The sequence below is a fragment of the Pseudopipra pipra genome, chromosome 1 (assembly GCF_036250125.1).
Source record: "Pseudopipra pipra isolate bDixPip1 chromosome 1, bDixPip1.hap1, whole genome shotgun sequence".
NCBI lineage: Eukaryota > Metazoa > Chordata > Aves > Passeriformes > Pipridae > Pseudopipra > Pseudopipra pipra.
The window spans coordinates 155331173-155358102 of NC_087549.1; the positions used below are offsets into that span (position 1 = coordinate 155331173).

The 26930-nt window shown below is 53.7% G+C and overlaps 2 protein-coding genes across 4 annotated transcripts in view; one reads left to right on the forward strand and one right to left on the reverse strand.

Moving 5' to 3' along the window:
* The window catches only part of DHX30 (DExH-box helicase 30), a 28838-nt gene extending 19190 nt beyond the window's left edge, over positions 1–9648 (reverse strand). Inside the window, exons 1-2 of one of the 3 annotated variants that reach the window (XM_064647343.1) lie at positions 9582–9648; positions 5986–6037 (exon numbers count right to left, since the gene is read on the reverse strand). In XM_064647343.1, the coding sequence (XP_064503413.1) occupies positions 5986–6016 (31 nt within the window). In that variant the 5' untranslated portion in view covers positions 6017–6037; positions 9582–9648. Of the gene's footprint in view, positions 1–1227; positions 1379–1434; positions 1613–5985; positions 6038–9581 lie in introns of those variants that run through there. The other 2 variants (XM_064647183.1, XM_064647264.1) reach the window with 2 other exon arrangements.
* Positions 9649–12132: 2484 nt separating this feature from the next.
* The window catches only part of SMARCC1 (SWI/SNF related, matrix associated, actin dependent regulator of chromatin subfamily c member 1), a 62180-nt gene continuing 47382 nt past the window's right edge, over positions 12133–26930 (forward strand). The window contains exons 1-6 of the mRNA XM_064647531.1: positions 12133–12342; positions 17456–17575; positions 19962–20047; positions 23540–23621; positions 24724–24816; positions 26063–26132. Coding sequence (XP_064503601.1) covers positions 12148–12342; positions 17456–17575; positions 19962–20047; positions 23540–23621; positions 24724–24816; positions 26063–26132 — 646 coding nt within the window. The 5' untranslated portion in view covers positions 12133–12147. The remainder of the gene's footprint in view (positions 12343–17455; positions 17576–19961; positions 20048–23539; positions 23622–24723; positions 24817–26062; positions 26133–26930) is intronic.

Genomic DNA, 26930 nt, shown 5'->3' on the forward strand with positions numbered 1-26930 from the left:
CATTTCTAATCTGCACCCGTTCAAGCAGCAGCTGTGCAGGTAGGGCAGGCTCAGGAGACCCTGGGGGAGTTTACTTGCTCATCCAATAAATCCAATCGGAAACAATTCCAGTATCACCAAACTCCCACCAAAAGAGCTTCCTGTGGTCAATCCACCACACAAACTGGAAGGGTGAACCCAAGACCAAAAGTAAAAGTACTTGAGGACTCGCAAAAAACACACCTTAGAAAGAGGTGCTCAGGAATGAAGTACAAAAGAGGAAAGAAAAAACAAATCCTAGTTTATTACTTTTCTCAGGCAACACCTGAACCAGCTCATTAAACAATAATTTGGGGTGGTTTGCATTTGCTTTAGCAGGGAGTTAATTTGCTCTGTTGAACAGCTTGAATGCAACAATTAAAAGCCCATCTGACTCTGAACTCCAAGATAAAGCTCAGCAGCTTCTGAAAGGCAAATGGAACCCAAAGAATCCAGAAACTACTGAGAGCAAATAATAATAACAATAAAAAAAAAAGAGCTGGAGGGTGGGAAAGAAGCACCAAACACAGAAGGATGAGGGGCAGGAAAAAAAGAAAAAGTTTTATGTAATAATGACCCAAATTTCCAAAGCGGGAGATTGCACAGTATGAAAGAAAACTGAAACCAAACCGGCGACTTACAAAGGGAAAATGTCGCGGTTCAACCTCCGGCACAAAACCACTCGCATCTTTCTAAACTCCAGGTGTTCTCCACGCTCCACAATCCAACAAAAAGCGCTTCAAAACGCGACATCAAAACACAGCTTTGAACGATCTTTTAAAACGGCAACGATCCTGAGCCCCGGGATTTCCCCTTCCCACCCGCGCCCCACCGACATCCCGACGGGAAAAGCCTCCGCAGCCCTGCCCAGAGCCATCCCCCCGGCGGGTTTCGGACGCGGCGGTGCCAGGGGCCCGGCGTTCCCGAGCCGTCCGTGTGTCCTGGGCTGTGCAGGTGGATCCCGGCGGGATCCCGGCAGGAGGCGCAGAACGGCCCCAACGGCGCCGGCCGAGCGCTCCCCGAGCCATCCCCCTTCCCACCGAACCTCCGTGCGGGATTTTCCTCCCGCGTCAGCGCTGGGAGGCGGCCGGAGGTTCGCCCAGGCCCCGGCTCGGCGACCTTGAGGGGAATCACCGGGGAAAGCCAACAAAGGGCTCCCGGGGCGGCCACAAAGGCGCTCCCCGAGACCCCGCGGAGACCCCCCGGTACCTGCGCAGCTCGGCGGCTCCTCGCCCTGGCCGCGCATCCCGGTGCCGGCGGAGCGGCGGGAAGGCAGGGAAGGGAGGGATGGGGGAAGGAGGGAGGGAGGGATGTGGCGGCTCCCCCCGCCCAGCCGCGGGCCCGGGCTCGCCCCTCCCTTCCGCTGCGTGAGGGCCGCGCGGGGCGCGAGCGCCGGCCGGTGCCGCCGCCGCTCACCCTGCGCCGCGTCGGGCTCCTCCTCGTCCTCCTCGTCGCGGCGGGGCTCGGCGGGGCCGTTGGGCGCGGAGCAGAGCGCGCGGGGGGCCGCGCAGAGCCCGCGGGGCGGGCGGCACAGGCGGAGCGGCCCCGCCGCCTGCAGCAGCAGCCCCAGCGCCGCCATCTTGGGCTCGCCGGCGCCCCCGGCCAGGGGAGGGGCGCCCCGCCGCAGCGCCCCCTGGCGGGCCGGAGGACCGAGAGCGGCTGAGGGAGCCGGGGGGGGAGAGGCCTCGCGTCCCGCAGGGAATGGCGAGGGAAGGGAGGGAGAGGGAAAGGACACGGGGAAAGCGGGAGGAGAGGGAAAAGGAGGGGAGAAAGAGGGGAAAAGGAGGAGAAGGAAAGGGAAAAGGAGGGGGGGGGAGAGGAGGGGGAAATGAGGGGGAAAAGGAGAGGTAGAAGGAGGTGAGGGAGAGGAAAAAGAAGGAGAGGGAGGAGATGAGGGAGAGGGAAAAGGAGAGGGAGAAGGAAGGGGGAAAGGAGAGGGAGAAGGAGGGGGAAAGAAGAGAGGGAGAGGGAAAAGAAGGAGGAGAGGAGAAAAGGAGGAGGAAAGGAGGAGAAGGAGAGGGAGAAAAGGAGGGGGAGGAAAAGGAGGAGAAGAAGGAAAGGTAAAGGAGGGGGGGAAAGGAGGAGAAGGAAAAAGAGGGTGGGGAAAGGAGAAGGGGAGAAGGAGGAGAAGGAGAGGGGAGAAGGAGAGAGAGATGGAAAAGAATTGAGAGGGAGGAGAAGGAGAGAGAGGGAGGGAGAGGCAGAAGGAGCTGCTGTCCTGCCGTGCCAGGACACGGGAAGGTCGCACAACATTCCCGGGGCTCCTGTGCCAGCACAGCCCCGCGGGAGCGCTGGGACCGTCCCGGGGAACTGCCCGGCCGGGCTCCGAACCAGCACCTTCCCCTGCCTGGGACAGGGAACAGCCCCCCTATTCCCTGCTCCCAGCTCCTGCCCAGGGACAGGGAACATACACCCCATTCCCAGCTCCCAGCACCAGCACCTGCCTGGGACAGGGAACACACTCCCCATTCCCAGCTCCCAGCATCTGCCCTGGGACAGGGAACACACTCCCCATTCCCTGCTCCCAGCACCAGCTCCTGCCCAGGGACAGGGAACACACCCCCCATTCCCAGCTCCCAGCACTTTCCCCTGCCCTGGGACAGGGAACACAACATCCCCCCATTCCCAGCTCCCAGCATCAGCTCCTGCCCAGGGACAGGGAACACACACATCCCCCCATTCCCAGCTCCCAGCTCCTGCCCAAGGACAGGGAACACACCCCCCATTGCCCGCTCCCAGCACCAGCTCCTGCCCAGGGACAGGGAACACACCCCCCATTCCCAGCTCCCAGCACCTTCCCCTGCCCTGGGACAGGGAACACAATCCATTCCCTGCTCCCAGCACCAGCTCCTGCCCAGGGACAGGGAACACACACATTCCCCCCATTCCCAGCTCCCAGCACCTGCCCAAGGACAGGGAACACAATCCATTCCCTGCTCCCAGCACCAGCTCCTGCCCCGTGTTCCACTCCCACCCATTTCCCTCTCAGTCCTTCCCCCTGCAGGCAAAGCCAGCTTGGGGATGGTCTCACACAAGTGACCTCGGGAACTCCCCTGGGACCTGAAACTCCTCTGGGGTTTGTTCCCAGCTCCACACACCCAACACACCCCCAGGCCAGGCAATCCCTGAGCATGGTACTGAAAAGAACTCATCCTGCAGCCCCTTATTTACAAATATTTAAGGTAAACACCAAAAATCTTAAAGCCTTTATGAGATTTTAAGACCTTATAAATCTTTAAAAAGGTCTTAAAATCCAAAATCCTCACAAAATCTTAAACCCGTATAAAAATCTTAAATCTTCATAAAACCTTAAATCTTCATAAAATCTTAAGTCTTAAAAAAAAAAATCTTAAATCTTTGTAAAGTCTAAAATCTCTCTAAAAATCTTATAATCTTCATAAAATAGATCAGCACTTCCCCTTCTTCCCCACTTCCCCCTATTCCAAGTTATGATTTGGTTCTACATGAGTTATTTAATATAATTATTATTCATATATATCAATAATTATTTCACACATAAATGACAGTAATCAATTCATATAGATCAATAATACACATATATCAATAATTATTTCACATAATCATCATTTTTGAGATATAAAATTCTCAAGGCTGTGGAGCTGAAATTCCAACCCTACAGGATTTATTTATTTATTTAAATCTGAATTATTATTCTAAGCAATCAATCTACATAAATTTTATCAGCCCTGGTTGCACCTGGGACAACCATTAAGTTTTGTGTTTCTTTAAACCAAGGTCTCATTTTTGTGTCAAAGACTTTATTATGAGCATTCTCTGTGTAAAGTGAAAATTTACATGAATATTTGGATGAAAAATGGGGGGGGGTTAGGAGGCTTTTGGGTGTTTTCTGTTTATTTTTAAATCAGAAAGAGAAATCTTCAATAAGTCACAAAAATATTGACTATGATACTGGCAAAGTTCAGTTTTACAAAGCTCCACAAGAAGAGGTTCAAGAAGAGGAAAGTTATCAAATAAATCCCTCTATTAAAATAAAAACACCAACTTTGGAGGAGTTGAACACTCAAAAAATAAAGTGTCACTAAACCAAATTTGCCTTTTTCTGTACTCACACTTTTTAGCACTTCTGCATTAGTTGTGGTTTGTCTCTGTAAGTTCGTTTACTTAAAAAAAGATCTGAATGCTAACAAAAAACCCCAGATTTTGAAACAGCACCAGAAGACACAAACAAATGCATTTTTTTTTAAAGACATGAAGTTATTCTGGCACTTAGAGTACAGATTTTAAGAGCATTGGTCCCCTAAAAAGGGAAAAAAATCATTCAAAGCTGATTGTTCATTCAAAAATCATCCACATCACTAAAAAGGGAAACAAGCCATTCAATTTAAGAGGATTAATTCTGTGTAAATCTTTTGATAGCACGTTGTACAAACTATTATTTTTATTTTTTTTACTATTATTTTTACTATTTATTCAGAAATAAGCTTAGGTGGTTTGGAAACAAAAGCTCCAAGGAGGACTAGAAGGAAAGGGAGGCTGGGAAAATTCCTGTATCTTCTGGGAAGAGAAATCTGCTGTGTAACAGCTTAATTTGATGGATTTGCTGGGGTTTTTAGTGTTTCCCACAGCTCCAGGGGAGGCAAACGAACTGTCCAGCAGGGAAGAAAACCAAATTATAACCATGGCTACAGAGTTGTTTCAAGTCCTGACCATGAGAGAAGGAACCCGGGAGGGAGATCCCCAGGAGATGGTGGGGAAAGCAAAGCCAACAAACCAGATGAATAAAGCCAATGCCTGGGGAAAGTCTTGGAAAAACACAGCCAGTGGGATGGGGAGGGCTGGGAGCAGAGGCTGCCAGTCAGTCCCAGCCTGTGGCACAGTCAGGGCTGAGGGCTGGTGGTTTGTCACAGACACAGAAATTCTCTTGTGAGCACAGAAAAGCAGTGACGACTCGATTCATTAAAAATTCCAGAAGTGGCCCATTCCCAGGATCTTTAGTTTGCAGGGAGCAGCGTTAACCAGCACAGGATGATCTCCAGAGCCACCTCCAGGCTTTGGCAGCTCCCTGGGATGGGCTGGGGCCATTCAGCTCCTCCAGCCAGGCCCCTGCAGAGGCAGCAGCTGTTAACGAGCCCTGGTTCATTAAGGAATTCCTTCATCCCAAGGGCTGGAGAATCCCGAGTCCCAGGGCCAGCCTGGCACCACAAACCACCAGCCCTCAGTGGGAAAGGCCCTTCTCTCCACCCCAACTCACGCTGGGTGCTGGAGGAGAGGGTTTGCTTCCCACATTTCCCTGGATGTGTGCAGCTCCCCGGGAATTCCAGGTTTCAATCCAGCCCCCCGGGCTGGTGCCTCAGGAGTAGGGCAGAGCTGGGCTCCCTGCTGGGTCCCCCAGTGCCAGAGGGGGAGTTCCCTGGCAGGGAGGGACTGATCCCTCTGCTTCAGCCACAGCTGGAATATTTTATTCCATTCTTTAAACCTGATTTAAGACCAAGTAGGAGAGTTCAGGAAAGGACAACAAATCAAACCAGAAACCAGCCGGTGACTGGAGGGATTCCTCAGGATAAAACAGGATTGGAGGAAAGGCTGGGAAAGCAATGATGGGGAAAAGGGACATGGAGACAGTGCCAGGTGTTAAAGCATCAAACCCCAGGGAGAAAGAGCTCATGGAATTGGTACTAAAGGATGCAGGAATGTTCAGGAGGGAAAAACTGAGAGGGAAAAAAGGTCTTTACTTTGAGGTAAACAGCAAACAAGTGTCCAGGGTCTCCCCTGGATAACACAGGGCTCCTCCCCTTCCCAATTCCCTTGTTCCCTGAAATTCTGTCTGTCCCTCCTGGGGACAGCTTTCCTGCCACATTCCCTCCCTGCTGCACTGACCAGGGCACAGCTGAGCCACCTCCTGTTCCTAACACAATTTAATTCTCCCAAGCATTAAACCCCACCAAGGCCAAGCTCTGGGGAGCTGAGGGAGCTGTCAGGGCTTACCTTTGAGGGAATTCAGCGAGAACATCTCCATCCCCGTGGGAAGGGTGGCTTCCTGGGACAGCAGGAGGGAGCAAGGAGAAACAGCAAGTTAGGATTAATATTTCCTTCAAAATGTTTCAAGTGCTTCTGCTTTGCCTCCACGGTGACAACAATTTGGGGAGGTTTTAAAACCTTTATTAGGCCAGAACCGAGTCACTTATTGCCATTATTCTCCTTTTCAAAGGAAAAAAAAAACAAAACAGAAAAAAGAGAAGTCCTTTTGATAACCTTCTTTGCTGAAAGTGTGTTAAACTTCTTATTTTAATTTCTTATTAAAAGAGCTTTCAGTCAAATAAGAAAAAATCAACTGTGTTTTGTGGTGCTTTATTTCAGGCCAGAGATCAAATACATTGCAGGAGCTCTTGGAACAGAGTAACAGGGATTTTCTGACCCCCTTGTGTCAGAAGGGTGAGGACTGAGGAGCCTCATTTATACAAAGTGAACAAAGTTTGGAGCTGGACTTCCATGGTCCTGGTGGGTCCCTTCCAGCTCAGGATATTTTGTGATTCCATGGACATCAAATCCCTCTGAATGACTTCCTGTGCATGCAATTAACAGCCTGCAATTATTATTATTCAAATTCTTCACTTTTGCTTTCAGCAAAACCTACGACAAATTCCTTCAGCAAGAGCAGCAAAAAGGGCTTAAGATAAACCCCCCCCCCTTCTGGACATGACACCTGGGTCAGGAATTCCCTTCCCCGTGGACACAGGGAATGAACCTGCCCTGGCTGCCAAGGCCACACGTGGGCTTTTCCAAGGATTGGAGAAATAAACCCCGGGGGATGGGAGTTTGTGACAATGACACAGTGTGCTGGGGGGGATGTCAGAGCAAACAGCCCCGGGGTCAGCAGCTCCCTGCAGGGACAGAGCCAGGGAGCTCCTCTGGGGGAGGGGGAGATCCCGAGGGGAGCGGAGCCACAGCCCGGCAGGAATGCAGATGGAACTGCAGGGAGTGGAGCACAAGGCAGCCTGGGCCCCTTCCACAGGGATCACCCCAGCCTGGGCTAAACCACCTCAGAGCCAGCAGTGTCTGTGAGAAACTGTGTGAGCCCAGAGAGGAGCAAACCTCCTCCAGAGAGGAGCAAACCCAGGAACAGCCCACAATCACTGGAGACAGAAACCCAGGAGTGGGACTGGGAATGCTGCAGTAAATCCAAGTCACGGAGGCATCAGCCACATCTTCCTCCCAAACTCTTAAGCATGACCAAAGCAGGGGGAGCTGCTTGCCTGGAGAGCCCGAGGGTGTCCCAGGGAACACAGGGAAGTTCATCTCCATCAGCCTTCTGGGACAAGGAGAGCAGCTCCAGGCACAGAAACTGCAAAGGTCCCTGTGGAGCAGGAATTAGGGGAAAGGGAGCAAAGAACATCTCACCCACACTGGGACAGGGGGGCTCATCCAAAAATGGCCTTAAGCTGAAGGAGGGCAGGGATAGATGGGATATTGGTAAGGAATTCCTGGCTGGGAGGGTGGGAAGGCCCTGGCACAGGTTGCCCAGAGAAGCTGTGGCTGCCCCATCCCTGGAAGTGTCCAAGGCCAGGTTGGAACAACCTGGGAGAGTGGAAGGTGTCCCTGCCCATGGCAGGGGGTGGCACTGGATGGTCCTTAAGGTCCTTTCCAACCTAAATCAGCCTGGGATTTTATGAATAAACACAACATAAAGCTGATGGAAATGGTCTTTCTGCTCAAGACCAAGGAAATAAAACATTGAAAACCCTCCAGGGATGAGCTTCCAAGACAAACAACTGAGAGCCCCTTGGACAAGCAAGATTCCAACCCAGCTGTTGTTCACAATCCTGTCTGGAGATCCCAGCTGAGGCAGGACCTTTACTGGGAACCAGTAAGAGTCAAACTGGGTGGGAGCTGGGCTGGACAAGGGAGGAGAATAAAGGATGGAGATCAAACAATTTAGGTCCATGAACAGAATCCCATGCATGAGGGATCCCTTTGGAATGACGTGGAGGAACTGGAGGACTTCAGGCTTGAGCACCCAGTGGGAACAAGGCCCAGGCAGAGAGGGAAGAGCTGGGATAGGGGAGGTCAGGATAAGGCCCAGCCCAGCCCCTGCAGCAGCACCACTGGGTCACTCAGGGTCAGATCTGCTGGATCTGGACACCAAGGATCCAGACCTGGGAATCACTTCTAGCCCAGCCAGCAGCCTGGGGCAAATCCCAGGGTTTGGTGCTGCAGATTCGGATCCCAAATAAAAAGGAGTGTCCAACTGTGGCAGCTGGATCAGCATCCATGGAAACGAGGGGACACAGGACCAGCACAAAAAGGGGACACTGGAAGACACAAAATGTATTTTGTCTGACGAAGGAGAGATGTGGGGGCTCCCAGGACACTGGACTGGGAAGAAGTGGAACATGATGACACAGAACAGGCAGTGGTAGAGCTGGAATGAGAATCCATGGGACCATGGAGTCTCCCACTGGGATAACACCGGAGTCCCAGGTGGGAAAAGGGACACCAGAAGTTTGTTAGGAAGAGACTCAGTGCTCCTGCTGCAAAGGCAGAGAGTGAAACCAGGGAATGTGGCACAGGAAACTGCTGGATGAAATCCCAAAGGATGGGAATTGGGTCTTTGCTGGGTTTCCTTGACCCACTGGAAAACGGCTCCATGAGGAAAAACCACATCCCTGAGAGCAATGCAGTGAGTGGCAGAGGAATTCTGATTCCTGCCTGCTGGGATATTCCAGCAGTGCTGGAAGAGGCAGAGCCCCGAGTGGTGAGAACAAAGGAGAAATCCCGTTGTGTCCCAATCCAGCCCCAAGGAGTCCCTGCCCCGGGGTCAGGCAGAGCCAACAGGCCACTTCAGTATTGATTCCCCTGGACTTTTGGCTATTTGGGCCAAGGAGCAGCGGGTCCGTGCAGGAAACCCTTCCTTCCCAACCCTAATCCTGCAGGACTCCCGCTGCTGGCCGGCTGGCCGGGGGATAACGAGGAGCTGGAGGAGGGACGGGGCGTTAGATGCTCCGGGACACCCCCGAGCGCCGGGAACCAAAAGGCTGCCCCGGAGCGACAATTCCAGCGACCACGGGGGGGAACGGAGCCGGGAGCGACAGCGGGACGAGCCACAGGCGGGGAGGGAGCGCCGGGACCGGGACAGGGCTCGGGAGAGCAGCGGGAGCGAGGCATCCCCGGGCAGGGATGGGAACTCCCGGGAGAGCCGCGCTCCCGGGGCTCTCCCGCCGGCCCCGCGCCCGGGGGATCCCCGAGCATCCCCCACCCACCGCGAGCCTCCCCGGGCCCCCCGAGCATCCCCGGGGGCACCACGAGCATCCTCGCCCTCCCCGAGCGTCCCGGGACGCCCCCGGGCCTCCCTCGTCCCCCCGGGGACCCCCGAGCCCCCCGAGCGCCCCCGGTGCCCCGGAGCATCCCCGCCCGCGCCGCCCCGCCCGCACAGGCCGCGGCCCCGCACGGCCCTGCCCGCCTCGCCCCGCTCCGCCCGGCGCCATCCCCCGCTGCTGCCGCCACTCCCCCTCCTCCCGCCACCCCCGCGTCCTCCCCGCTGCCCCCCGGAGGTCCCGGCCCGGCCCCGCGGGCCCCGCACCGACCTCCGCACCGCGACTGCCGCCGCCGGGCCGCCCTCGGGACTACAGCTCCCGCCGGCCCCCGCGCGCGCTTCCGGCGCCGCGCGCGCCTCACTTCCGGACCCCCCGCCCCGGAAGTTGGGCCGCCCGCGCGCTCCCTGCGCCCGGCGGGAACGCGGGAAGCCGCGCGTGCGCGCTGGGCGGGGCGTGCTGCCATGGCAACGGACGGGCCAATGGGCGGTGTGGGGCGTTCCCATGGCAACGGCGCGGCCAATGGGCGGTGCGACCCGAGGGGGCGGTGCGGGCCCGGGCCCGATCCTGACCCTGACCCCGATCCCGGGTCCAATCCTGACCCTGGGCCCGATCCAGATCCTGGACCCGATCCCGGTCCCGATCCTGACCCTGACTCCGATCCCGGGTCCGATCCTGACCCTGGGCCCGATCCAGATCCTGGACCCGATCCCGGTCCCGATCCTGACCCTGACTCCGATCCCGGGTCCGATCCCGGCCCTGGCCCCGATCCCAGGCCCGACTTTGATCCCAATCCCGAGCGGCAGAAGAGCTGCTGGGGCAGATGCTGCAGCCCCAGGGGCTCCGACCAGGGAGCTGCCCAGAGCAGCTGTGGCTGCCCCATCCTTGGAAGTATCCAAGGCCACGTTGGAGCAGCCTGGGCTAGTGGAACGTGTCCCTGCCCATGGCAAGGGGTGGACCCCAAGGGACCTCTCCCTGGCCGATATTAAGGCTTTATTCCCCATTCCATGAACTAGATGTGGTTATGAAAAGATGAAGGAGCTGTGGAGGATTGGTGCACATCCCTGTGGGTAATTATGTCAGCAATTAACTCCCCGATTGGATCGCAAGTTCACACAAACCCTGAGCTTCAGCTCACAATTCACCTATTCGTGTTCTCAGCTCTCTCTCAGGGAGCCAAATTTCCTAAACCAACCGTGCAAAGTACCCCACAGTCTCGAAAGGTACCTCAGGTGAGGGTTAGAGGAGACCATAAATTTGGCAGATATAAAGGTGAGTGAGGTGTGGGTGCAGGGCTAGGGCAGCACTGCCCGTGCCCTGGAGATCCTGTGGTTCTTAAGGCACATAAAGTGTGCCTCGGCTCCCAGAAAGGAAATCCCCTGACATGGAACCCACCAGGGGAAAACATCTGTGTTTGGGGCCCGGACCATCCCGGGAGCTTTCTCCAGCCGGTAGCAGGGGCACTCAGGGTGTAATTCTGAAGGCTGGAGCGCTCCCTGGGCAGCACACGAAGGGCCCTGTCCGTGTGTGTGTGTCCCCGGGGGCGATCCCCGGGCGGGCCCTGTCCGTGTGTCTGTCCCCGGGGGCGATCCCCGGGCGGGCCCTGTCCGTGTGTCTGTCCCCGGGGGCGATCCCCGGGTGGGCCCTGTCCGTGTGTCTGTCCCCGGGGGCGATCCCCGGGCGGGCCCTGTCCGTGTGTCTGTCCCCGGGGGCGATCCCCGGGCGGGCCCTGTCCGTGTGTGTGTCCCCGGGGGCGATCCCCGGGCGGGCCCTGTCCGTGTGTGTGTCCCCGGGGGCGATCCCCGGGCGGGCCCTGTCCGTGTGTCTGTCCCCGGGGGCGATCCCCGGGCGGGCCCTGTCCGTGTGTCTGTCCCCACTCTCCCCTTGGCCCGCTCGGTCCCTCAGAGGACCTGGGGGGGCACCTGCGGGGCCGCCCGGGCGCGCGCGCAGGGCCCGCGGGGCGGGGCCTCGGAGGGATGGGCGGGGCCTCGGAGGGATGGGCGGGGCCGCGAGGCGGGGCAGGGGAGCCGCGCGCGCGTTCCCGATCTCATTCCCGGGCGCGTTCCCGATCTCATTCCCGGGCGCGTTCCCGATCGCGTTCCCCAGCGCATTCCTGGTCGCGTTCTCAATGGCGTTCCCAGTCGTGTTCCTGAGTGCAGTCCCGGGCGTCTTCCCAATCCCGTTCCCCAATCACATTCCCGATCACATTCCCAACCGTGTTCCTAATCCCATTCCCGATCCCATTTCCCATCCCACTCCCCATCCCATTCCCAATCCCGTTCCCCATTCCCATTCCTGATCCCATTCCCGATTCCATTACTGTTCCTGATCTCATTCCCATTCCCGATCCCATTCCCATTCCCACTCCTGTTCCCCCGATCCCATTCCCAATCCCCATCATATTCCCAATGCCATTCCCGTTCCCGATCCCATTCCCTATTCCATTCCTGTTCCTGATCTCATTCGCATTCCCATTCCCGATCCCGTTCCCATTCCTATTCCCGATCCCATTCCTGTTCCCCCGATCCCATTCCGAATCCTTTTCCCGTTCCCGATCCCGTTCCCGATCCCGTTCCCGATCCCATTCCTGTTCTCCCGCTCCCACTCCCGCTCCCATTCCCAATACTTTTCCCACTCCCGTTCCCGTTCCCATTCCTGTTCCCCCGCTCCCACTCCCGCTCCCATTCCCAATCCTTTTCCCGTTCCCAATCCCATTCCCGACCCCATTCCCAATCCTTTTCCCACTCCCGTTCCCGCTGTCGTTCCGGGCGCGCCCCCGCGGGTGGGCGGGGCGGTGTGGGGCGCGCGGCGCATGCGCGGCGCGGGGCGCGCGGGGACAATGGCGGCGGCGGCGCTGGCGGCGGGCGGAGGCCCCGGGAGCGGCCCCGCGGCGGCCCCGGCGGGCGGGCCCGGCCCCGCGCTCGCAGCCGCCCGCCGCAAGGACGGCGGGCCCGCCGGCAAGTTCTGGGAGAGCCCCGACACCGTGTCCCAGCTCGACTCGGTCCGCGTGTGGCTGGGCAAGCACTACAAGAAGGTGCGGCCCGGCGGGGGCGGCGGGGACCGGGCGGGGCGGGCGGGGGGTCCCGGGGTCGGGACGGGACGGGACGGGACGGGACGGGACGGGACGGGGGGCTCGGAGCCGCGAGGCCGTGCCGGGGGCAGCCCCGGGGCCGTTCCCCGCGCCCCCGGGGCCGTGTTTGTGTCCCCCGGTGCCCGCTCGCCCCGGGGCCGTGACTTTCCTGCGCGGGCAGGTCCCGGCCCCGCTCGGTTTCGCTCCAGCCGCGCCCGGGAGGTGTCGGGGAGCTGGAAAAAGGGAGGAGAAAACAAACCGAAGGGCCGTTCTGTGCCGCTCGGAGCCGCGCCGAGCCCCGCGCGTGGCTCCGCTGCCCTCGGGCTCCTCTTCCTCCCTCGCGCACTTCGTGCGCTGCTCCTTCGCTTTCTTTAAGTGTTTGTTGTTTTTTTTTTTTCCCCGTGTGATGATTTTGTAACTTCATTTCAACACCCGAGCCTTGAAAACCCACCCGACGTAACTTCCCGGCGTGTTCACAGCGCGGTGCAGCGATCCCGGAGGAGCTTTGGCTGGATCCGAGGGGATGCTGGGCAGCCTAAAGGCGCCTTAATCTCGGGATTTACCCGGGTTTGGGGCCATCCCGCCGCTCCTCGACGTGTCCGGTGTCAGCGGCCCTTGGATGAGCTTTCTCGTGGCTGTGGGTTGGGTTCTTTGTGTGCCCCGAGCTGGAATCCGAGCCGGGAATGTGAACTGGGCTGGAAGCAGCGCAGGCTCAGGTGTGTTTTTCCGGTCCTTCCAGCTCCTTCCAGCAGCCACAGACGGTCGGAGCTGCAGCTCGAACCAGCAGCTGGAGCTCTTTGTGTGGAGGAGGAAATGGAACAGGAGATTTCAGGAGTTGGGCTCTGTTTTGGAGCCGCTTTGCTGCTGCTCCAAACCGCGGAGGAGCCGCGTTGTGTTTGATTCCCGTGGCTGAGCCCCCCCGGGAGCACAGCACACCTTGGGAACGGGCTCAAAGCTGCTGCTCTGCGGGGGATCCAGCACCGCCCTGACCCCTGAGCTGGGCTGGCTGGGACCCCAAACCACCCCCGGGGCTGTTCCTGCGTCCTGGCCCGGGCAGGGATGGAGCTTCCTTTTTGTGTGCAGGGAAAACTCCTCCGTTAAAATTGGTTATAAAGTTTAGATACTCATTTCTGTCGGTTCTGGGAGGTGGTCAGAGCTGGGCTAAGGAGAAATCTTTACAAGGCAGGCGGATTTCAGGATTTTGCTGTGAAAATCCTTTTTAAAAATGGAACATAATTTTAGTTGTGGGAAACGAGGCAGCTCATGCTACCAGATTTAGCCTTAATGCTCCAGAGGGAAGGGTTGATTCCTTTCTGGATGTGCAGTGAAAGGACTCTGGGTTATCTTGTGTCTGTTTTCAACCTCCTGTGGGTGTGTGGCTTTTCCAGGGAGGGACATGGTGATTATAAGTGACTTTTGTCCAGCTCATACTCCTAAAAATGGGTGTTTGGCCATCTCTGTGCTGAAGCCATCAGTGGGAGTTGGTGTGTCCAGCTCTGGGAGCTCCAGGGACACTGGGGACCAGTTGGAGAGAATTCCAAGAGCAGCACCAAGCTTGGTCAAGGATCCAGAAGGACCATGGGCAAGGAGAGAGTTAGAGAGTTGCAATTGTTCTTGTCTCTGGATTAGATGAGTCGTTAATGTTGGAGAGATCTTTGTGTCCCTAGAAAATGACAAATATTGGAGAGTTCTTTGTGTCTCTAGAAAGTAATGAGTATTGGAGGCTTCTTTGTGTCTCTGGAGTATAATTAAAAAAGTAAGAGGTTTTAGCAGTGGTGTGGAAGACCACAGTTAATTAGGAATTCATAGTTCACAAGTAAACTGGGCAATTACTGTCTATTCTGTTTATGCTCATTTATCTCTAATACTGTGTTGTTTCAGTAGTTCTGTTCTCATTAAGCCACAAATCTGTCCTATTAAAATGGGTTGTCACCAAGCAGAGTTATTTCTTGCACTTCAAACATCTTTCTAAGGTATTTTGGGAGGTTTTTTAGCACGGGCATGGTGAGGGGTGCAGACACTGCCCCAGGCCTCCAGCCCTGCTCCCGGGGCCTTGCTCACACCCGGGTCAGTGCACTGACCCCTGGGAGCTCGGGCTGCTCAGTGCCTCTGGAATCCCTGCCCCTTGGAGACAGAGGGCTGGAGAAGGGGATTTTTGGGAGGCAGGGAGGAGGGTGTTGGGGTTTTTAAGGAGCAAGTGGAACGTTGTGTCAGGGCTGAGTTAGAGGGAATGACGGTGCCGTTGGATCCAGGTGCCATCACTGGGAGCTCTGGATGGTTTGGGAGTACCTGGCACCCCCTTGCACTGGCACAGGGGGTTCTTTCCACGTTCCTGGGGCTCCTGCTGCTGTGAGGGGTTGGGCTGATGCCCCTGGAGCGTGTCTGGTGGGATCCCATTCCTCCCTTCTTTGAATAGCCCTCAGGAGGGGGACAGGCTGGTTCCTGGCAGCTGTTGGGAAGGGGCAGCTGTTCCATCTGGGATGTCTGGTTGGAGCCCACCTGCCTGTTCCCCCAGCCAGGGGCTGAACTGAGGGGATTTGTAGTTCCCTGGCTCTGCTGTCCTTGGCAAGTGGTTCCTCAGTGCCTGACTCTGGTTCCATCTGAGGGAGGGGTTTGTGTCTCTGCAGCTCTTTTCTGTCTCACCTTTGAAAAGGGAACAAGGGTTGTAAACCCAAATCAAAGCATTGTCACGTTGGCTTTCCTCTCTCTGGTATTTGGTGCTCTGAGCTGAAATGTTCTTTGTTTTGGGGGAAGGAAAGGATTTGGTGCATCAGGGCCCCAGCCCAGAGCGCTGGGTGGTTCTTTGAGGTCAGTGACCACAGCAAAGCTGGCTGAGGGATCTGTCCCTCCCTCGGGGACAGAGGCTTTCCAGGGCAGCTGCACTGGCAGGTCTGGCTGGAGAAGGGATTTCCTCTTAAGGATATGGGGGGATTTTGGGGGTTCTAACTGTCGTGGAAGGGTTGGAAAACCCTTTGCTGTGTCCATGGGGCTTTGGCATCTCAGAAATGGAACAGGGCATCGTTCTGTCCTCTGGAATTCACTGCTTAAAAACCTTTATTTGCTGCAGAATCATCTCCTGCTTCTGTGGAGATGAGTGGAAAACCTGGGGATCTGCTGGGACTTGGGTCCTCTGTGACCCCTTGAACCCCCTGGGCATCAATCAGGGATCCTCTGCCTCCTCTTGCTGCCTAAAGATCCCTTTGTGCTGCTCGTTTCTGGGCAGAAATGGTGGAGAGGAGTCTTGTGCTTCCTGTTGAGGGTTTTTTTTCCTTTTTGTGTAGGGGAAACCTCAGGCAAAATAATGGGTTTCCCATAAAAAGGATGTGCAGGACAGTGGCAAAGTAGGATGAGGAGTTCCTGGTGTTGTCTTCCTTTATAGCTTCCAGCTGTTGGTGCCTCCTGCAAGAGGGAAAAATGGGATCTGTGGGTAAAGGAATAAATACCTGAAAAAAATTCACATGTGTAAGAACAGGCTTTGCAAAGTGTTTTCTCATGGAATTTTCCTTTTTTTTTCTGAAGGAAAATATTTGAAAAGAATACAGTGAGTCCATACAAGGATGTCACCCCTTCTGGGTTTGGTTTGTTGAAAGAGGTTCAGAGAATCACAGAATGGTTTGGGTTGGAAGGGACCTTAAGGATCACCCAATTCCCACCCCCTGCCATGGGCAGGGACACCTTCCACCAGCCCAGGTTGCTCCAAGCCCCCTCCAACCTGGCCTGGGACACTTCCAGGGCTGGGGCAGCCACAGCTTCTCTGGGCAACCTGTGCCAGGGCCTCCCCACCCTCCCAGCCAGGAATTCCTTCCCAATATCCCAGCTCTCCCTGCCCTCTGGCAGTTTGAAGCCATCCCCCCTTGTCCTGGCCCTCCATCCATTGTCCAAAGTCCTGTTCAGGGCCAGGAGTTGGACTCAGTGATCCCTGTGGATCCCTCCCAACTCAGGATATTCTGTGTTTCTGACATAATTAAATCATTAATTCCCGGGGGAGGGAACAGGCCAAGGAGAAGGCATTTGGAATTTTCGTGTTCTTCACCAGCTCCTGTTTCTGGGTGGGGTTTTATGCCCAGTGTGGGACACCTGGGCAGCCCCACAGGGGTTTGTGTCCTTTCAGTTACAGAGATTTAATGTCTCAGATGTGTCTGTCAGCTCCTTAGAAAGCCCTGGAGGAACTTGCATCCCAGGGTGGTCAAATCCTGTAAAATGACAATGGAGAAGTCAATGTCTTTGTGGTGTCTTTGGCTCAGGAGCTGGTGCTGTGGAAAACTTCGATTGGACTGGTACTTAAACCATTGCTCCAAAGTTCTGAGGGTTCTGTCTCTTAAAATTGGTTTTTAAAGGGCTTCAGAAAACCTGATTTGAGGGAGGAGCAAAGGCTCAGAGTTACCCAGGTGAAAGTTTGGGGTGGCTCATACTGCTCCATGTTCTGCCTGGAAAAGGGGTGTTTGTTCTACCCTTGGAAGTCTTCTGGCACATGGAGGAGAGGATGTTCAGTGAATGGATACTGGACATCAGGAATAGCAAAAACTCATCTGCTGGGTGGGGCTGTTTTATATTTCATGCTGTGATTTCCCCTTTTGTATTTACATTTCATTTACATTTACATTTTACTGGCAGTAGAACCTTGGGAACTGCCCAGATTGTCCCAAAACGTTGCAGGTGGAGTTGTCTGGCCCAGATTTTCTCTTTGTACCATTGGATGCTCTGAGGGTTCATTAGCACTTGGTTCCAGAAGGAGCTTGGGAAGTTATTGCAGAGAGCTCTGTGTGTGGGGGCAGAGTTAGGCTGTTCCTTTATTAGGAACTACAAATGAGCTTGGAGTTAATCTGTGTCTGCCACAGGAGGAGCTGGGGATGATCCACAGGTAGGTGCTGGATTTTAAGCCTAAAGCTTGGAAAATGCTTGTGCTTGGTGCTTCTTCTGTGCAAACCCCATCCTTTACCCTCTTCCCAGCCTTACAGGGATCCCAAAATCTTCCAACCCTGCTCTACGACTGCTGAGATAACCTGGGGTGTTACTGAAGCACCTTCAGGCTTTATCTCCCTCTCCCCCAAGTAAACCCGTGGTTTTTGTCTTTCAGTACGTTCAGGCAGATGCTCCCACCAACAAAACACTGGCTGGGCTGGTGGTGCAGCTGCTGCAGTTCCAGGAAGATGCCTTTGGAAAACATGTCACCAATCCTGCCTTCACAAAGCTTCCTGTGAGTATCGGGGCTCTCCCCCTGCTGTTCTCCCTCTGCAGCCTGTGCTGCATCCAGGGCTTTGGGAGAGCCCTGCTCCAGCTGGGATTCAGCCCCTGGCAGGGCTGGAACAGCCCCTGGCAGGGCTGGAACAGGGCTGGAAAAGCAGATTTTCAGTGTAATGCAGCTTATTCTCTATATATTTGAAGTGATTCCTTAATGCTGCGAGAAGGTTTTCATTTCTACTAAAATTTGATGTGATTCCTCAGTTCTAAGTCAAATCTGAACTGGTGCACCCTGAACTGAGGGAATAAAATGCACTTTCCAAAGCAAACAAGCTCCCCTCGGGCATTTCTGTTGATTAAACTTCAAACTTGTAATGGTGCCAAGGCTGAGAGACGACTTTCCCATGGTCTGGAGTATCATGTAATTAGTTACCTCGGATAGTTTTCCAGTCCCTGGGGATATTGGTACCTGGAAACAATATCAACAGACTGTAAGAGCTGTTTATTTAAAATTCCAGCTGGAGCCATGCCCAGCACCAAAGGGACCTTTCCTGGGGAGTGTGAGGTGCAGGAGTGGCTGGAGGGGTGGGGGTGCAGCAGATGGAAGGACAGGGGGAGCTCAGGGAAGGGCAGGGGTGGGCACGTGGTGCCAGGGGCCCAGCTGGCTGGTTTAGGGGGGCTGGGACAGCTGTCATACATGTGTGAGGTGGTGTGGCATCAGCAGGAGGGGCTGTGCTGGTCTCTGAGGCCCTGGGGAGGGGACAGGGGGTGGTGGAGCATTTACAGCCAGTTCAGACACTGCCCTGGAGCTGTGCTGGACACTTACAGATGCTCCTGTGTCCCTGCTCCACCCCCATGGAATGCTGTCTGTCATTGTTCATGGGGGTTTCTCCCCCAGACCCTTTGCCCCTGTCACTCCCTCAGAGGGGGGGTCACTGGGGCGAGTTCTCCTCACAGGAGTTTGCAAACTCCCGGGGTGAATCTTGGGACAATTCCTGGATTCATTTCAGGAGGAATTCCTGGCTGGGAGGGTGGGCAGGCCCTGGCACAGGTTGCCCAGAGAAGCTGTGGTTGCCCCTGGATCCCTGGGAGTGTCCAAGGCCAGGTTGGAGCAGCCTGGGCTGGTGGGAGGTGTCCCTGCCCAGGGCAGGGGTGGCACTGGATGGGCTTTAAGGCCCTTCCCACCCAACTCATACTGGGATTCTCTGAGTATCCTGGTGCTTTGGAGAGCACCCAGGAGCACCACAAGGTGCCATTAAGATCTATCTCCCCATCCCTCCTGGAATATCTGATAGCTCAGTGATGATAAAAAGCTTCAGGGACAGAGGGGAACTTTGTGATGCTTTATTTTGGTGTGGCAGCATAAGCCATAAAACTGTCCCTGTTCAAGAGGTGGATAAACCATCTGAGTGCTCACCAGCCTTCAATCACTTTGTCTTATCTTGAAAATGGGCAATAAAGATTGCAGTGGCATCGTAAAGATGCTGTTCCTGTGCTTGTTCTTGCTGTTACAAAGGTGTAATCTGGTCAAATTTGCTCAGCTCAAGTTTAGAGCAGTTGGATCTCTGTCCTCTCAGCCCCTTCCCACAGGAGACAACTCATCAGTGCCCCTTCCTTTGTGTTTTTCCCTGGGAGATGCACTGTGTGCCCCCAGGTGAGGTTGGCAGGGGCTTTTTTAGATGTTTAGTGTCAGGTGCTGGTCCAGGCTGTGAAGCAGCTGCTGTTACCCCAGCACAACCCTCTGAAGGGGTGCAGAGCATCTGAGTTGTGCTGAGCAGCTCCCAGCCTGCTCCTGCTGCTGTTTGGGGCTCAGCTGTGGAATCCCTGGGGCCTGGTTGGGAATTAAGTGACTGCTGGAACTGGGAGGGAAGAAACGAGCTGGATTTGCTATTTTGGGGCAGCTCTGCCCAGTGACCTTTGCAGCTCTGTGTGGTGAGGGACGTGACTGGAGCTCTGGGAGCTGAATGTGAAATATCTGAACCTCTGCTCCAGGGGTTCATTTCTAGTGACTTGGTTTGGTCTCCCTGGTGCAGATGATGCTTCACTGACAGCTCTGATTTCAGGTTTAATTTGCTATGAAATGGGTGTTCAAAGAGTAGCTTGGATTTTTACAGCTCTACAAGGAATTTTTTTCAAGCTGCTCCTATAAGGAAGGACGTGGAGCTTTCAGATACATCAAGTTCTGCTTGCAAATACAAAGAGTTCTGCTTCAACCAAATGCATTTAACCCTCATGAAACATTCTTAAAGGAGAACCTATAACTCCAAAAGGGATTAATCTGAAAATTAACTATTCATTTGCTAAGTCAGAGGTCTAAAACAACCAACAAGTGTGTATTTGTTTAAAATAATTGCATATAAGTCACTACCTCTGTGATTTCCTGTGGTTTTTTTGGCTTCCAGGCAAAGTGCTTCATGGATTTCAAAGCTGGAGGTACATTATGTCACATTCTTGGTGCTGCTTACAAATATAAGAATGAACAGGGCTGGTAAGTTTTTTATTTGTGATTTATACACCTTCTGCATGAATCCAAGCACACGAACTGCTTATGCAAAGCACCCAATGTTTAATCCTTCCTGGAGACTCGGGGAGGCAGGGACTGGAGATGGGAAGAGGGAATGTTTTCCTGTGGTGCTGATGGTGGCTTTTTTTCAGGCACACCCCCACACTTCTAAATTTAAAGATAATTGGCCAAGTTTGAGGTCTCGGGCCTGTAGTTGGAGTTAATGATGAGTTTGAGGCTCCTTTTTTGGCGTTTCCTCGCTGTGAGACTGAGAAAATGGGCAGATGTGATGCCTCACATCTGTGAGATGTCCATCTTTGTTGCTGTATTGATTGGAGGGTTTAGTTATAACTGGGGGAACATGAAGACTCTAATAAATGCTCAGTGTTCCATCACTTATCTGTCTCCAAAAATGGGGAATGCAAGCCCTTAGAAGCTCTGCCCCTGCAGCTCTGGACACTGGTATCAAAATATCCCTGTGGCATCCCAGGAGTGTTCTGTCCTGCATGTTTTTAAGTCAGAATCCTCTTTCCAAGAGAGCAGGAGCACAGGATCATAAAACCATGGAATGGTTTGGGTTGGGAGGGACCTCAAAGCCCATCCAGTCCCACCCCCTCCCATAGACCAGGTGGCTCCAAGCCCTGTCCAACCTGCCCTTGGAATTACTGTATCTGAGAACACTGAGGGGAAGAAACGAGGATGAGAAGTCAATAAATATAAACAAATCAGTAAAAGTAAGCAGAGATTGGTTTTGTGTGTGAATCTGATGTTTCTGATCTGTGACAGCATTCCTGGAATTGAGCCTGTGTTGCTGTTACACACAAGAGCCAATTAAAAGGCAAAATGAAGCTGTTTTAGGATGACTGGTCGATTTTAGGGGCTGTTTATACTCATGTCAGCTCTGTCTGAGGTGGGTGTATCAGGAATAAGCTCCTTTCAGGGATTTTCCTTCTCCAGTTTTGCCCCCCCTGGGCCATGGCCCCTGTTTGTCTGGGGTGTGCCAGTCTGTCTTGCTGCCCTCTTTGCCTCAAAAGAGAGGAATTAAGTGGTTCCCGCTTCCTGGATATCCAAATACTCCATTTTTCACCGTGCAGGTCTAGTTTTCAGTCACAGATTTGCCAGCAAAGCTCAGCCACGTGGTTCCCTCCTCCCTCCTCCCTCCCCTGCTGCCCCTCACAACTAGTGTGGGTAGTGCCTTGTGTCTGTGCATGTGGGACGTAGAGGGAAGTAATCCTGGAACTTAACTCTCAGGATCAGACCTAGAGCTTGGAATGTGTCCCTCACTGACTCAACCAAATAATACGTGGTGTTTTTGCCTGAACTATGATTTGATTTGATTTTTGAACGCTCTGCATTGTCGCTCTTGCTTAACCTGTTTGTGAATGATCTGTCTTATAGGAGAAGTACCTTTCCTCGCCATAATAGGTATGTCTGCCAGCTGACATACCTTGTCCCTCACTGCAACCCAAGCTGTTTGCTAGAACCTGGCAGAGGGAATCACTTAAGCTGAGGACAGGAGGAATTGGTGCTATTTGATCCCAAGGGGCAGCTAAAAATGATGCTGTTAATTAATACATCAACACGCTTCTCTTAAAGGGGGGGGTTTGAAAAGCAGGAATTTGGGGGCATGTGGAGCATTCTGTGAGTGCACAGTGCAGGTTTGGAGCAACAGATGTAAAAAAATTTTTGGTCAAACTTCCATGCCCTGAGTGGTTTTGTCTCACGGGTACCAAGAGTTCATTGGGTATTTGGGTCAGTTTGTGTTTATTTGTTTATTTCCCTTCATTTCCATGAAACCATTCTGTGTATTTCGGGTACAAACCGTGGCTGAATAACAGAGAAGTGGCTCAATCTTGCCTCTAAAATCCTTTATTAAGCTGTGTTGTGCAGTGACCTGACAGCCCTGATGTCTGACCCTTCTTCTGCAAGTCACTGTGAGCTTCTCCACGTGCACAATGCTGCTTAAACCACTCATAAATTCCTCTGAAAAGGGGTGATTCTGACAAATCTGCCAGGATATCATGTTCAACTTGCCATGCCCTCAGTGTGAAGGGAAGAGCCCCTGATTTAGGAGACAATCCATCCCTCCCTGCTGGTGGCTGTTCCCACAGAACCCCCTGCCTGGGCACCTCCCTCCTGGACAGCCCAGGGAGCCTCCAGGGCAGGAGAACGTGGTGGGCTCAGCTGAAGGGTCTTTGTTCAGTGTAGTGGTGTGTCCTTGCTGTGCTGCCCTCCTGCTAACGGGGTTTGGGGCTGAAAACTCACTGTCCTTTACCTGCACTGAGTGTTTATCAACCTGAAAATGGACCTGTTACTGGAAACAGGGATGTGTTTGTAAGGAACTGTCAGTAGATGTGGGATAAATGTGTGTTCTAGGCTGGGGTGGGCACTTGGAGCCTGGCAGTCCCTGCATGGGGGGGTGTGCACGGCTGTTTCACCATGTTAAATGTGCCCAGGGGATTTTATTTCACTCTAAGGTCCCTTCTGACACCACCTCAGCACCCAGGTGGCGTTTGCAGGCTCCAGCAACAGCTTTTCCCAAACCCTGGGAGGTGCAGCAGGTCATGTTTTACATCTCAGAGTCACCAGCCTGGTGATCTGAAGTGATCCTGGTGCTTTGGGAAAGGCTGGGTTGTGAAGGGTCAGCCCCAGGTCTGTGCTAAGCCCTGGTGGTGCTGAGCCCCCTTGGCAGTGCTAAACATGGTGAGGGTGCTGGGGTTGTCCCACCTCTCATGTTTTTGGAAGTCTCCACTCAAATCCTTCCTTTGAGTCCATCCATCCGTGGATCCCAAACGTGTGCACGGTCCAGGTGGGTACAGCAGGATGGATTTGGGGGGTCCTGTGGTGCTTCCCAGTAGGAAGCCTCAGATTTTGTGTTATCCCCCCGTTTCTCATGGACAAACCTCCATGGTTACTGCAGCAGTTTTGACTGTTTGTCTGTGAAATAACAAAGTTTGAAGTCCCAGAGTCCAACAAAAGCGATGAGAAAACACTCCTGTGGATTATCAGCTCCCTGTGCTCTGGGGGGTGGTTTGTTCTCACATCAGGCAGAGGAGTTGCTGCTTTTCCTGCATTCCCAGGACAGGTGGATGGGTGCAGCTGGAAGTAAGAGAAACATGAGAGCTCATCCATGACTGTTCTCACGTAGTATTGGAATCCATCGTGATCCCGTGTGTCCAGGGATCCCCTGGGGCTGTGCTGGAATGCACAGCCCTGCTCCAGGGCTTCGTTGGACAATGTCAACCTGCCTTCCCCCCCCCCAACCATTTCACAAATCAGCTGCATTTTGTTGATTTGGTTCCTCGTGGTTTTTCTGGCCCGTGAGGGGCTGCCCAGTGGAGCAGAGATAGGTGTGGTTGTGCTCTGAGTGTCCTCACGTCGCTCCACCAGCCACTGTTTGTGTGCAACGGGAAGGATTCTTGGCTGCTGGAGGGTGGGGAGTGGAACTCAACATTTTTGACTCCTTTCCCTTCCCAGGAGGAGGTTTGACCTGCAGAACCCCTCGCGGATGGATCGGAACGTGGAGATGTTCATGACCATTGAGAAAACACTAGTGCAGGCAAGGAGCCCCCACCCACAGCCCACGGGCCCAGGGCAGGCTCTCCCTGGGGCTTTATGTGCCTCACGACCCTGGGAGGGGTTTCATCCTGGGCTTCTGCAGGAATGTTGGGCTCTTCTCTCCCTCTCCCACCCATTTCAGTCACAATTCCATGTTGTCACTTGGAAAGTTCGGGGTATTTTCATCTGTACTCTGGGTATGCAGAGGGTGAGGGAAACCTGTTGTGAGGTGGGAGAAAACATCCTGAGTGTCCCCATGTCCCACCCTTGGGGCTGAGGAGCTGGTTCTGTACACACCCATTCCATGGCTCACTCCTGAGACTTTTAGTTTGATCTACATTTGACTGTTCTCAGGTTAGGAAACATCTGAGAGTCTCACTTTATCAAATGAGTTATTATCTATATCCATTAAGCAACTCTGTGGAGGCTAATTTGAAGTTAAATTTTTTTAACTCCCGCATGGGAATAATATATTACTTTTTTTCAAACTCTAAAGCCAAGCTCAGTGTATAATAGAGTCAAAACTTGACTTTCAGGAGCTTGTCAGGAGTGGAGATAGAAGGAAGGGACAGCAAAAAGCCACAATACTCTCACTATGAAAACCTCTTGCTGTCGTTGGGGTGGTTTCAGTGCATAACAGAGTCAAAATGAAAATTGCAGGTTTGGTCAGTGAGTCCCTCAGTGCTGTGGCAGTGAGTGACTGTGCATGGCAGTGCTGCAGGGCAGATCCCAAACTGGGAGCTGACCCTGGGAGACTCCAATTCCCTTTGAAGCGAGGTCTCCCCCAGGCTGTCAGGAATTCCTTGCCCTCAAAGCCGTGGTGTGTGTTCAGGGTGTTGTGGAACAGGAGGGGGAACAGCCCCGTGGGGTGAAGGTGTGGCAGAGCTCACAGCAGATCCAGACAGAAACCCTGGGAGGGCTCTGCTGGGGAGGTGTGTGAAGGGAATACTGGGGGTTCCTGGAGCTGGAATTGGTGAGCTGTGTCACCACCTGACCTGTGCTCCTTTGGAGCTTCAAGCCTTGGGGATTTTAATAGGAATGTTATGATTTTTGTCACAAATCACCTCCTAACTCCTCATTTGATGTGCTGTTCTGTCCCCCAGAACAACTGTCTGAGCAGACCAACCATCTACCTCATTCCTGACATTGAGCTGAAGCTGGCAAACAAACTGAAGGACATTGTCAAACGGCACCAGGTGAGTGTGGGGAGCAGATCCTCAACCAGGGCTTCCAGGTAACACATCTGTGCCCACCCTGAGCCCGGGAGTTCCATCTGGAGTGTGTCTGATGGCTCGAGGCAGCAGCACCAGGTCACCTGTACAAAACCCACCTCTGCTCTGAAGGTGACCCTGGACCTGCTGCTGGAGTGAAAGGTGCCTCTGGGTGAGGTGGGTGCAGCCCCAGCTGATTTATTGTTCAGTTCTTGTGCAGAGGGAGCAGGAGCTGGGCCAGAGCTGAGCCTGGGGAAGGCAGGGTGTGATACAGCTGTTCCACACGGGTGGGCACAGCAGGAGGAACCTAGAAATCATTGTGATTTTTTGCTTTATTTCACTTCTTTGTTGCCTGTGCTGAGCAGGTGGGCAGTGTATTTCTGAGAGCCAACGTGTTGCCATTGTCATTTAATATACTAAATAATGATCTGAACAAGATTGATGACTTCATCTCTTGAAAATGTAAACAGTATTTTCACTTCTCTTGAGAGAAATACCTGGAATGTGACCTCTGGATGATCTGGTGGCCTTTTGTGTCAGGATCATGCAGAGCTGCAGCCCAATGGTTTCTTTCCCAGGTTAAATGTATTTCCTGTGTTATGATTATGAACCATCATATCAGCTTCAGTTGGGTGTTTTTTCACAAGTTACTTGTAACTATTTGGCTGATTTGGAATGTTATCTATTGCTTAAATTAGAGTTAACGAGTCAGTTTTCCTTTCATAAAGGAATTCTTTCCCAAAGGAGTTCTGTGGTGAGCTCAAGGCTTGCTGTATCCAGGAGTGATTTAAGGGATTTTTAAAGCAGGCAGCTTTGTGTCTAAAGGGGTGTGAAGAGCTGAAGACAGAAATTGCCCCTGGTTCTGCTTTTTGGGCTTTTTTTCCTTTGCTCTGCCTCTGAATTCTCATCTTGTTGCCAGCTTTGCTTCTCACTATCTTGATTATTTTCATTTATTGAACCCATTGCTGTCATGTCTCCTGTATTCCACCCCCAGTACCTGTGGCTCCCTCCTCCTGCCATCCCAAGTCCTTGTTGCAGCCCCTGCAGAGGAATTCCATGGCCCTTGTCCCAGCCCAGTGCCCTGGGATCTCTGGGATTGCAGGGAGAGGTTTGTCCTCTGTGCTGCTGCAGATGCTGTTCCTGTCCCTGGTTCTGTGGGATGTGGGCAGGAAGCAGCAGGAGTTTGGGTGATGTGTTCAGGGTTTCTCATGTGGTTTCTTTCTTCCCCCAGGGAACAGTAACTGAAGAGAAGTCCAAGGCCACCCACCATGTTTATCCCAGTCCTACCTCAATGGATGATGGTAAAGGCCCTTCCCAGTTTGGCAGTGGGAATGTCTTGGGACTGAATTCCACGAGCAGTGGGGTGTTCACACAGACTCAGGGTGTGCCCAGCCTGCTCCTGAGAGCCACCCACCAGCTCATGGACAATGCTGTGCCAGGGGAGGGGCAGGTTGGATACTGGGAACATTCCTCCTGGAAAGGGCTGTCCAGCCCCAGGGCAGGGGTGGAATCTCCATCCCTGGAGGGATTTCAGAGCCCTGTGGATGTGGCACTTGGGGACATGGTCAGGGGATGGTTGGACTCCATGGTCTCAGGGGGCTTTTCCAGCCTCAACAATTCCATGCCTGTGTGTTCCTGTCTGTCCAGGAATTCTTTTGGGAATGCTGCTGCACATCACTGTGTGTGGTTGGCAGAGTGGCTGCAGTAAGGAGGCAAGCTGGTGGATGGTTGTTGGCTGTGATACAGTTCACTCTGCCTCTGTTGGAAGTACTTAAGGTCCAAAAAACCCCATAATTTAACAGCTGCATCCTTCAGCAAACAGCAAAAAATTGCTCTCATTTTTTAAATGAGACTCCATTTAGTTGCCTTTTGGATTGTTGTTGTTGACTCTGAGTTTCACAGCCATAAACCCCCTTTTTCCATCCTCCCTGGCCTGTGCTGGCCACTAGATGGAAGTGTCCCTGCTGTTTGCAGGGACTGTGTGTCCTCTGGAGCTGCTCTGTGCTGGCAGCTCCCTGCCCAGCCACGGCTTTGTGTTTATCTTTAACCACTTCAGGTTCATGGAAATATCCAGAGCATGGAAAAGTGAAATAATGTGC